At 48.5% G+C, this 12,419-nt stretch overlaps 1 protein-coding gene across 1 annotated transcript in view; it reads right to left on the bottom strand.

The window, feature by feature from the left end:
- Positions 1 to 12,419, bottom strand: part of myo15b (myosin XVB) — a 709,406-nt gene that overhangs the window by 191,290 nt on the left and 505,697 nt on the right. The window contains exon 43 of the mRNA XM_038776546.1: positions 7,654 to 7,903. Within this exon, the coding sequence (XP_038632474.1) occupies positions 7,654 to 7,903 (250 nt within the window). The remainder of the gene's footprint in view (positions 1 to 7,653; positions 7,904 to 12,419) is intronic.

Below are 12,419 nucleotides of genomic sequence, written 5' to 3'. Positions count from 1 at the left end.
TTGGCACTGTATCGTGCTGCCCTAGTGAAGAATCTACTGAAGAATTTCAGTAGATTTGTCAAGCATGATTTCCTCTTTGTAAGTCCTTTCTGTCTCTGTCTGATCCCTGTCACTGTTTTCCAAGTGCTCTGCTATTAAAACTTTTATAATGAACTCTAGCATTTTTCACACGACCGAGATAAGACTGAATGGTCTCCAATTCCCTGATTTCTCTCCATCTTCCTTTATTAATAGTAGGGTTATATTAGCTACCCTCCAATACATAGGAACTGTTCCAGAGTCTATAGAACCTTGGAAGATGACCACCAAAACATCCACTTCCTCAAATACTCTGGGATTTAGATCAGACCCAGGGATTTATTGGCCTTCAATCCATCAATTTCCACAACACCATTTTCCCATTAATACTGATTTCCTTCAGTTCCTCCCTCTCACTAAACCCTGTGTTTCCAATATTTTGGTGCGTGATTTGTATCATCCTGTGCAAAGACAGAACCAAAGTAGTCCATACCCAAATGCAGCAAGACCTGGACAATATCCAGGCTTGGGCGATCAAGTGGAAAGTTACATTCACAACACACAAATCTCCGATAAATGTAATCAATTGTTTTGAGGAGGTAACTAAGAATGTTGATGAGGGTAATGCATTTGATGTGGTCTATATGGACTTTAGCAAGGCTTTTGATGAGGTTCCTCAAAGCAGACTGGTCAAAAAAGTACGAGCTCATGGAATCCAAGGTAAAGGGGCACATTGGATCCAAAATTGGCTGAGAGGCGGGAAGCAGAGGGTGACTGTTGAAGGATGTTTATGTGATTGGAAGTTTGTTTCCAGTGGGGTTCCATAGGGCTCAGTGCTGGGGCCCTTGCTATATGCGGTACACATCAATGACTTGAAGGTATGATTAAGAAATTCACAGAAGGCACAAAAATTGTCAGGCTGGTAAATAGTGAGGAGGATAGCTGTAGGTTGCAGGAGGACATGAACGGACTGGTCAGGTGGGCAGAGCAGTGGTGAATGGAACTCAACCCAGAAAAGTGTGAGGTTAGCACTTGGGGATGGCTAACAAGATAAATGATTACACTATGAACGTTGGAACCCTGGAAAGCACTGAACATCAGAGGGGCTTTGGATCTACAGATCCCTGAAGGTGGCAGGACAGATAGATAATATGGTTTAGAAGGCACATGGGACATTTGCCATTGTTAGTCAAAGAACAAAACAAAGAACAAACAACAAAGAAAAGTACAGCACAGGATCAGGCCCTTCGGCCCTCCAAGCCCGTGCCGACCACGCTGCCCGTCTAAACTAAATCTTCTACACTTCCTGGGTCCGTATCCCTCTATTCCCATCCTATTCACGTATTTGTCAAGATGCCTCTCAAATGTCACTATCGTCCCTGCTTCCACCACCTCCTCCGGCAGCGAGTTCCAGGCACCTACTAACCTCTGTGTAAAAAACATGCCTCGTACATCTCCTCTAAACCTTGTCCCTCGCACCTTAAACCTATGCCCCCAGTAATTGTCCCCCCCCCCTCGCCGAGGGCAGCATGGTAGCATAGTGGTTAGCACAATTGCTTCACAGCTCCTGGGTCCCAGGTTCGATTCCCGGCTTAGATCACTGTCTGTGCGGAGTCTGCACGTTCTCCTCGTGTGTTTGTAGGTTTCCTCCGGGTGCTCCGGTTTCCACCCACAGTCCAAAGATGTGCAGGTTACATGGATTGGCCATGCTAAATTGTCCTTAGTGTCCAAAATTGCCCTTAGTGTTGGGTGGGGTAACTGGGTTATGGGGGTGGGGTGGGGGTGTGGGCTTGGGTAGGGTGCTCTTTCCAAGAGCCGGTGCAGACCCAATGGGCTGAATGGCCTCCTTCTGCACTGTAAAATTCTATAGAATAATAGAGCGGGGAGGGTCACACTGGCATTGTACAAAACGCTGGTTCGCCCACATCTGGAGTACTGTGTGCAATTATGGTCACCAGGTTATCGGAAGGATGTGTTTGCACTGGAGAGGATACAGAGGAGATTTACCAGGATGCTGTCTGGGCTGGAGGATTTGAGCTATGAGGAGAGACTGGACCGGCTGAGGCTGTTTTCCTTGGAGCAGTGAAGGTTGAAAGGGGACCAGATAGTGATGTATAAGATTATGAGCGGAATATACAGGGAGGATGCAATGGATAATCAGGGGGCATAAATCTAAGAGAGGAGTTGAGAAGAAACACACCCAGAGGGAGTTTGGAACTCATTGTCTGAAAGGGTGGTTGAGTCAGAAACTCATAAAACATTGAAGAAGTATTTAGATATTCACTTGCACAGCCATAACCTCCAGGGCTATGGGCCAAGCGCTGAAAAATGGGATCAGAGTAGTCAGTTCTTTGTTGACTAGTGTGGACACGATGGGCCAAATGGCCTCCCTCTGTGTTGTAAACATCTATGAATCTAAGAGAGACTGTAACTATCTTCTTTGACATCCAATAGCATTACGATCACTAAGATCCCCATTGTCAACACCCTGGGGGTTACCATTGACCAGAAACATAGAACTGTACAGCACAGTACAGGCCCTTCGGCCCACAATGTTGAGCCGACCATTTATCCTAATCAAAGATAAACCTAACCTACACCCCTTCAATTTACTGCTGTCCATGTGAACAAAGAACAAAGAAACATTACAGCACAGGAACAGGCCCTTCGGCCCTCCAAGCCTGCACCGATCCAGATCCTCTATCTAAAACTGTCGCCTATTTTCTAAGGATCCGTATCCCTCTGCTCTCTGCCCATTCATGTATCTGTCTAGATACATCTTAAATGACGCTATCGTGCCAGCCTCTACCACCTCCACTGACAATGTGTTCCAGGCACCCACCACCCTATGCGTGAAAACCTTTCCACGCATATCTCCCTTAAACTTTTCCCGTCTCATCTTGAACTCGTGACCCCTAGTAATTGAGTCCCCCACTCTGGGAAAAAGCCTCTTGCTATCCACCCTGTCTATACCTCTCATGATTTTGTAGACCTCAATGAAGTCCCCCCTCAACCTCCGTCTTTCTAATGAAAATAATCCTAATCTACTTAACCTCTCTTCATAGCTAGCTCCCTCCATACCAGGCAACATCCTGGTGAACCTCCTCTGCACCCTCTCCAAAGCATCCACATCCTTTTGGTAACGACCAGAACTGTACGCAGTATTCCAAATGTGGCCGAACCAAAGTCTTATACAACTGTAACATGACCTGCCAACTCTTGTACTCAATACCCCTTCCGATGAAGGAAAGCATGCCGTATGCCTTCTTGACCACTCTATCGACCTGCGTTGCCACCTTCAGGGTACAATGGACCTGAACTCCCAGATCTCTCTGTACATCAATTTTCCCCAGGGCTTTTTCATTTACCGTATAGTTCACTCTTCAATTGGAGCTTCCAAAATGAACTTCATCTGCCATTTCTCCGCCCAACTCTCCAATCTATCTATATTCTGCTGTATTCTCTGACAGTCCCCTTCACTATCTGCTACTCCACCAATCTTAATGTGATCTGCAAATTTGCTAATCAGACCACCTATACCTTCCTCCAGATCATTTATGTATATCACAAACAACAGTGGTCCCAGCCCGGATCCCTGTGGAACACCACTGGTCACAGTTCTCCATTTTGAGAAACTCCCTTCCACTACTACTCTCTGTCTCCTGTTGCCCAGCCAGTTCTTTATCCATCTAGCTAGTACACCCTGGACCCCATGGACTTCGCTTTCTCCATCAGCCTACCATGGGAAACCTTATCAAGTGCCTTACTGAAGTCCATGTATATGACATCTACAGCCCTTCCCTAATCAATCAACTTTGTCACTTCCTCAAAGAATTCTATTAAGTTGGTAAGACATGACCTTATCTGCACAAAACCATGTTGCCTGTCACTGATAAGCCCATTTTCTTCCATATGTGAATAGATCCTATCCCTCAGTATCTTCTCCAACAGTTTGCCTACCACTGACGTCAAGCTCACAGGTCTATAATTCCCTGGATTTTCCCTGCTACCTTTCTTAAACAAAGGGACAACATTAGCAATTCTCCAGTCCTCCAGCACCTCACCCATGCTCAAGGATGCTGTAAAGATATCTGATAAGGCCCCAGCTATTTCGACCCTCGCTTCCCTCAGTAACCTGGGATAGATCCCATCCGGTCCTGGGCACTTGTCCACCTTAATGTCTTTTAGAATATCCAAAATTTTCCCCTTCCGTATGACAACTTGACCTAGAGTATTTAAACATCCATCCCTAGCCTCAACATCCGTCTTGTCCCTTTCCTTTATGAATACCGATGCAAAGTACTCATTACGAATCTCACCCATTTCCTCTGAGTCCACGCATAAATTCCCTCTTTTGTCTTTGAGTGGGCCAATCTTTTCTCTAGTTACCCTCTTGCTCCTTACATACGAATAAAAGGCTTTGGGATTTTCCTTAACCCTGTTAGCCAAAGATATTTCATGACCCCTTTTAGCCCTCTTTATTGCACGTTTGAGATTCGTCCTACTTTCCCGATATTCCTCCAAAGCTTCATCAGTTTTGAGTTGCCTCGATCTTATGAGTGCTTCCTTTTTCATCTTAACTAGTCTCACAATTTCACCCATCATCCATGGTTCCCTAATCTTGCCATTTCTATCTCTCATTTTCACAGGGACATGTCTGTCCTGCACTCTAATCAACCTTTCCTTAAAAGACTCCCACATTTCAAATGTGGATTTACCCTTAAACAGCTGCTCCCAATCCACATTTCCTAGCTCCTGCCGAATTTTGTTATACTCTGCCTTTCCCCAATTTAGCACTCTTCCTTTCGGACCACTCTTGTCCTTGTCCATGAGTATTCTAAAACTTACGGAATTCTGATCGCTATTCCCAAAGTAATCACCGACTGAAACATCAACCACTTGGCCGGGATCATTCCCCAATACCAGGTCCAGTATGGCCCCTTCCCGAGTTGGACTATTTACATACTGCTCTAAAAAACTCTCCTGGATGCTCCTTACAAACTCTGCTCCATCTACACCTCCAACACTACACGAATCCCATTCAATGTTGGGGAAGTTAAAATGTCCCATCACAACCACCCTATTGCTCCGATATTTTTCTATAATCTGTCTGCATATTTGTACCTCTACTTCATGCTCGCTTTTGGGAGGCCTGTAGTAAAGTCCCAACATTGTTACTGCACCCTTCCTATTTCTTAGCTCCACCCATATTGCCTCAGTGCTCGAATCCTCCATTGTGCCCTCCTTAATCACAGCTGTGATATCATCTCTGACGAGATCTCCCTCAACAATCCTAATCTGTGGCGTGACCAATTCGCTAAACGTGCTATCCATGACCCCCTCAGCATCGCGCCTGTTCAAGAGTCGCATAAATGTCCCTAATGACTCTGACTCCATCACCTCCGCTGGCAGTGCATTCCATGCACCCACCACTCTTTGTGTAAAGAACGTACCTCTGACATCTCACCTATACCTTCGTCCAATCACCTGAAAATTATGTCCCCTCGTGACAGCCATTTCCGCCCACGGGAAAAGTTTCTGCCTATCCATTCTATCCATGCCTCTCATCACACCATTATCATAGATTATCATAGAATTTACAGTGCAGAAGGAGGCCACTCGGCCCATCGAGTCTGCGCCGGCTCTTGGAAAGAGCACCCTACCCGAGGTCAACACCTCCACCCTATCCCCATAACCCAGTAACCCCACCCAACTCTAAGGGCAATTTTGGACACTAAGGGCAATTTATCACGGCCAATCCACCCTAACCTGCACATCTTTGGACTGTGGGAGGAAACCGGAGCACCCGGAGGAAACCCACGCACACACGGGGAGGATGTGCAGACTCCGCACAGACAGTGACCCAAGCCGGAATCGAACCTGGGACCCTGGAGCTGTGAAGCGATTGTGCTAACCACAATGCTACCGTGCTGCCCTTATCTAGTTACCTCTCTTCCTTCTTCGCTCCAGTGAGAAAAGCCCTAACTCCCTCAACATTTCTTCATTAGACATACCTTCCAGTCTCGGCAGCATCCTTGTAAATCTCTTCTGCACCCTCTCCAAAGCATCTATATCCTTCCTATAATAAGGCGACCAAAACTGGATACAATATTCCAAGTGTGGTCTAACCAGGGTTTTATAAAGCTGCAGCAAAACCTCGCAGCTCTGAAAAATACAGCACAGAACAGGCCCTTCGGCCCACGATGTTGTGCCAAACTTTTGTCCTAGATTGTTGTAACATGCAACAGCCCTCAACACTATCTAAAACTCCACCAACCTTTGTGTCATCGGCAAACTTACTAACCCACCCTTCCACTTCCTCATCCAAGTCATTTATAAAAATCACAAAGAGCAGAGGTCCCAGAACAGATCCCTGCGAAACACCACTGGTCACCGACCTCCAGGCAGAATACTTTCCATCCACTACCACTTGCTGTCTTCTTTCGGCCATCCAATTCTGTATCCAGACAGTCACATTTTCCTATATCCCATGCCCCCTAACTTTCTGAAAGAGCCTACCATGGGAACCTTACCAAATACTTTACTGAAATCCATATACACCACATCCATTGCCAGACCTTCATCAATGTGTCTCAACACATCCTCAAAGAATTCAATAAGACTTGTGAGGCATGACCTGCCCCTCACAAAGCCATGCTGACTATCTTTAATCAAACTATCAAACCTAACTGAACCATATAAATACTGTGGCTACAAGAATAGGTCAGAGGTTACAAATCCTGCGGCAAGTAACTCACCTCCTGGCTGCCCAAAACCAGTCCACTATCTACAAGGCATAAGTCAGGAGTGTGATGGAATACTCTCCTTTTGCCTGGATGACTGCAGCCTCAATAATACTGAAGAAGATCAACACCAGCCAGGACAAAGCAGCCCATTTGATTGGTATCTCATTCACAAACACTTACTCCTTCCACCATGGACAAAGTGTCAGCCGTGTGTACCATCCACAAGATGCACTGCAAGAACTCAACAAGGCAGGCTCTTTTGACAGCACCTTCCAAACCTACAACAGCGACCTATTAGGACAAGGGCAGCAGATACCTGGGAACACCATCACCTGAAGGTTCCCCTCCAAGTCACGATAGCACGGTGGTAAGCGCAGTTGCTTCACAGCGCCACGGACCTGGGTTCGATTCCCAGCTTGGGTCACTGCCTGTGCGGAGTTTGCATGTTCTCCCCGTGTCTGCGTGGGTTTCCTCTGGGTGCTCCGGTTTCCTCCCACAAGTCCCGAAAGAAGTGCTTGTTAGGTGAATTGGACATTCTGAATTCTCCCTCTGTGTACCCGAATGGGCGCCGGAGTGTGGTGACTGGGGGATTTTCACAGTAACTTCATTGCTGTGTTAATGTAAGCCTACTTGTGACACTACTAAAGACTATTATAGATTATTATTATAAGTCACTCACCTTCCTGACTTGGATATTTTCTATCACCGTTCCTTCACTGTCGCTGGGTCAAAATCCTGAAACTCCCTATCAGCACAATGGGTGCACCTACACCTCAGGGACTGCAGCGGTTCAAGAAGCTCATTACTACCTTCTGAAGGGTAATTAGTGATGGCCTTGCCATCGATACCCACATCCCATGAAAGAATTCAAAAATGTGCTTTGTCTTACCCTCTCTCTTTTGTGAAAGTGCGGAGGGCAGAGATTCAATGGTAGATGTTGATGGTGAAGGAGGATCAAAAGGAGGAGGTGGGGGAGGAGCTGGCAGTGGAAGTTCTGATGCTGGTGAAGAAAATATCTGTGAAAGTTGGTCCTGTATCGAGCCCCGAGAGGGCAGGGGCCGATACTGTGGTTTCGGTGCCGGTTTCGGTGGAACCTTTGCTGCAAGCTGTGTTTCCTTTCTGCCAAAGGGAAATCCATCCTGCAATAGAAATAGTCGAGGCTTCAGGGAAAGCATTGATCTTCATTAATAACCTTTTAGTCGTATTTACTTCAAACACCTCAGTGTACCTGCATTACATCATCAACAGATCATCAAATCACCAGGTCTGTGACTTGCTGAATGGATGTGCCCTGCCTCTGCTGGATGCCTCTCTTACCCCATTGATTTGACTCTGATCAGCCACCATCTGACACTATTAACCTGAATGATCACTCACCTGGTTAGAGTTGTTTCAAGGGATTGCAGCACCTGAGAAACCAAGGAAAAGGATAATGGTTTCTCAATACTAAGCACCGTGAAGCAGTTTGAGTGAGATTTCATGGAGCCCAAAAGAATGGGAAACATGATGTGGAGGGTGACTTGCGTAATGTGTAATTTCCTGACGGTGGGTTGAGATGCAAAGATTGAGTCAGCAGTGATTTTGACGCATGTTGAGCTTCACTCCAGCCTGTGATGGGTTCGTATTTATAATACATTTGCATGCCATGCATTTGCAACAGCATAAAACTTTTTCTTAAAATGAAATCCTTCCTTCAAGATAAAGTGAGCAGTGCACGAGAATCTCGTGGCACCGGGTTCATGTTGTTTAAGGAAGGCATGTACCAGTCGGCTTTGTGCAGTTGTGTCTAAGGTCAGTGGTTTCCTTTTTCAACAAGCAGCAGAATGGTAGCTTGCATTCAGGATGTAGGTTCAGGACTGGTGAGGGTGAGGCAGTGGGGTGGGGGGGGGGGGGGAGAGCGTGAGGAGTCGGGTTGGGGGCTTGGAGGAATGAAGTGGGAACGGCCTAGTATCCTGGATATGGTGGGGGTGCGGTGGAAGGGGGTGGGTGGGAAACAGTCAGTCATGGTAAGAAAATTAGGGACCTATTGGGCGATGTTAGTCCTGTCTAAATGTGGGTCCAATGCAGGGTGTTAATTGTGGGCGGCGTGGTAGCACAGTGGTTGCTTCGCAGCTCCAGGGTCCCAGGTTCAATTCCCGGCTTGGTTCACTATCTGTGCAGAGTCTACACATTCTCCCCATGTGTGCGTGGGTTTCCTCTGGGTGCTCCGGTTTCCTCCCACAGTCCAAAGATGTGCAGGTTAGGTGGATGGCCATGTTAAATTGCCCTTAGTGTCCAAAATTGCCCTTAGTGTTGACCCCCAAAAAAATGTTAAGTGGGGTAACTGGGTTACGAGGATAGGGTTGAGGTGTGGGCTTAAGTAGGGTGCTCTTTCCAAGCGCGGTGCAGACTCAATGGGTCGAATGGCCTCCTTCTATGCTATAAATTCTATTCTATTCCATCCTTATTCTAGTTGAGAGTGATCTCGGACTATGAACCTTTACAATGCACAGAAGGGAGGGTCAGGTAAGTACAGGTTCAGGCATGTCCCACCGAGTGCTGAGACATTAACATGAACATTCAATAAAGAGGAAATGTAAAACACAACATTGTTTCATTCACAATAAAGGAAATGTCCCCAACTCCCAGGTAAGCATCAATACATGCCAATGTACATTTAACTCTGAATAAGCAAGTCTCAACAAATAACAATGATGCAAAATAATGAATAAATGTAATGTGAAAATTTACAAATGAAATTTAATTTTGAAATACACACATGCTACCTTTGTGCTCGGAGGTCTATTGTTCATGGTATTGTAGCTGGGCTGGAAAGTACTGGCCCTGATAAAGAGCCTCCATGTTTCACCAGGAGGCTGTTTATAGCCCCCCCATGGGCAGAAATCACCAGTGAAAAGATCCCCATCACTTAACCGCATGTTGCTGTCACTTTACATTTTAATTCTAATCACGTGGAAAATGGCAGCACAATGGAGTGGCACGGTAACACAGTGGTTCGTACTGCTGCCTCAGCATCAGGGACCCGGGTTCAATTCTGGCTTTGGGCAGTTTGCATGGTCTCCTTGATGCACAATCAATTGCACAAAGACGAGAGTTGAATACAACTGAGGCTTTCGAAATGGCTGCTGTACGGGGTGCACACATATTTATACTCCGCCTACTGGGCGGAGCCAGCAGGCAGGGACTACCCCCGTACCTGTAGTACAGGGCTGACCATATATACCCTAATATATACAGCAGTGGTTACTACCACATTCACCCCCTGTTAAAATTGAGTCCGGCCGGGGTGGTGGAGAACTATATACAGCACAAGTTTAATAAACAGAGAAAAAGAAATTTGAGTCCAGAATCAATTACAGGTTTAGCCGGTCCGGAGCCTTGATCTGACGTTGGGAGCGACGCAGTGGTGGCGCGATTCTGGCGTCGGTCGGATCCTTGTGACTCCGGGAGCGTGTCGAGATCCTCTTCATCCTCGGGCGTGGGGAGGGGGAGGACGGATGGTCCTGGGAGGGTTGCTGCAGGGTGGCACCGGGCTGGGTGTGTGTGTGTGTGTGGAACCTGCTGGTGCCAGGTCCCTGAGAGAGACAGTATCTTGGCTGCCGTCGAGGTACGCTACCTAGGCATACTGGGGGTTAGCGTGGAGTAACTACACCCTTTCCACCAACGGGTCCACCTTGTGGAGTCGTATGTGCTTGTGGAGGAGTACAGGTCCTGGAGCTGCGAGCCAAGTTGGGCGCGACATCCCGGAGGCGGACTTCCTGGGGAAGGCAAAGAGAGGTTCATGGGGTATGTCATTAGTCGCGGTGCATAGGAGCGACCAAATGGAGTGCAGTGCATCGGGGAGGACCTCCTGCCAGCGGGAGGCCGGGAGATTTCTGGACCATCGGGCCAGCTGGATGGCTCACCAGACCGTCCCGTTCCCCCTCTCCACCTGCCCGTTTCCCTGGGGTTATAGCTGGTCGTCCTGCCCGAGGCGATACCCTTGTGGAGCAGGAACTGATGCAGCTCATCGCTCAAGAATGAGCATCCCCCGTCACTGTGGATGTAAGCGAGGAAGCCGAACAGAGTGAAGATAGTGTTGAGGGCTTTGATGACGGTGGCAGACGTCATGTCGGGGCATGGGATGGCGAAGGGGAATCTGGAGTACTCATCGACCACACTGAGGAAATATGTGTTCCGGTCGGTGGAGGGGAGGGGCCCTTTGAAGTCCATGCTGAGGCGTTCAAAGGGGCGGGAGGCTTTCACCAGGCGCGCACGGTCCGGCTGGTAGAAGTGCGGCTTGCACTCCGCACAGACCTGGAGTCTCTGGTGATCGCCCTGACTTCCTCGACAGAGTTGGGCAGATTGCGGGCCTTAACGAAGTGGTACAAACGTGTGACTCCTGGGTGACAAAGGTTGTCGTGCAGAGTCCGGAGTCGGTCCACCTGTGCGCTGGCACATGTGCGTCGGATAGGGCATCAGGGGGCTCGTCGAACTTACCGGGGCGATACAAAATCTCGTAGTTGTAGGTGGAGAGCTCGATTCTCCACCTCAAGATTTTATCATTTTTGATCTTGCCCCGCTGTGTGTTGCTAAACATGAAGGCTACCGACCGTTGGTCAGTGAGGAGAGTGAATTTCCTGCCGGCCAGGTAATGCCGCACAGCTTCAACGATGGCCTGGGCCTCATTTTCGATGGAGTGCCGAATTTCTGAGGCATGAAGGATTCGTGAAAAGAATGCCACAGGCCTGCTTGCCTGGTTGAGGGTGGCGGCTAGAGCGACGTCTGATGCGTCGCTCTCCACTTGAAATGGCAACGTCTCGTCGACTGCGTGCCTCGTGGCCTTGGCGATGTCGGCCCTAATACGGCTGAAGGCCTGTTGAGCCTTGGCCTTCAGGGGGAAAAGGGTGGACTGGATGAGTGGGCGGGCCTTGTCTGCATAATTTGGAACCCACTGGGCGTAGTAAGAAAAGAACCCCAGGCAGCATTTGAGGGCCTTGGGGCAGTGGGGAAGGGGGAGTTCCATGAAGGGGCGCATGCGGTCAGGGACGGGCCCCAGAACTCCGTTCTGGACCACATAGCCGAGGATGGCTAAGCGGTTGTGCTCAATACGCACTTCTCCTTGTTATAAGTGAGGTTGAGGAAAGTGGCAGTGTGGAGAAATTTGGCAAGGTTGGCATCATGGTCCTGCTGGTCACCACAGACGGTGACATTGTCTAGGTACGGGAAAGTGGCCCGCAGCCCATACCGCTCAACCATTCGGTCCATCACCCTTTGGAAGACCGAGACCCCGTTGGTGACGCCGAAGGGAACCCTAAGAAAATGATAGAGGCGGCCGTCAGCCTCGAAGGCAGTGTATGGGCGGTCCGCCTTATGGATGGGGAGCTGGTGGTAGGCGGATTTTAGGTCAACAGTTGAGAAGACCCGGTACTGTGCAATCTGATTGACCATATCAGATATGCGTGGCAGGGGGTTCGCGTCAAGCTGCGTGTACCGATTGATGGTCTGGCTGTAGTCCACGACCATCCTGTGTTTCTCCCCCCGTTTTCACCACTACCACTTGGGCTCTCCAGGGGCTGTTGGTGGCCTCGACGATGCCTTCCCGAAGCAGCGGCTGGACCTCGGACCTGATGAAGGTCCTGTCCTGGGCGCTGTATCGTCTGCCCCTGGTGGCGA

Source organism: Scyliorhinus canicula, chromosome 18 (assembly GCF_902713615.1).
Source record: "Scyliorhinus canicula chromosome 18, sScyCan1.1, whole genome shotgun sequence".
In the NCBI taxonomy this organism is placed as follows: domain Eukaryota; kingdom Metazoa; phylum Chordata; class Chondrichthyes; order Carcharhiniformes; family Scyliorhinidae; genus Scyliorhinus; species Scyliorhinus canicula.
This window is presented reverse-complemented; position numbering and strand designations above follow the sequence as displayed.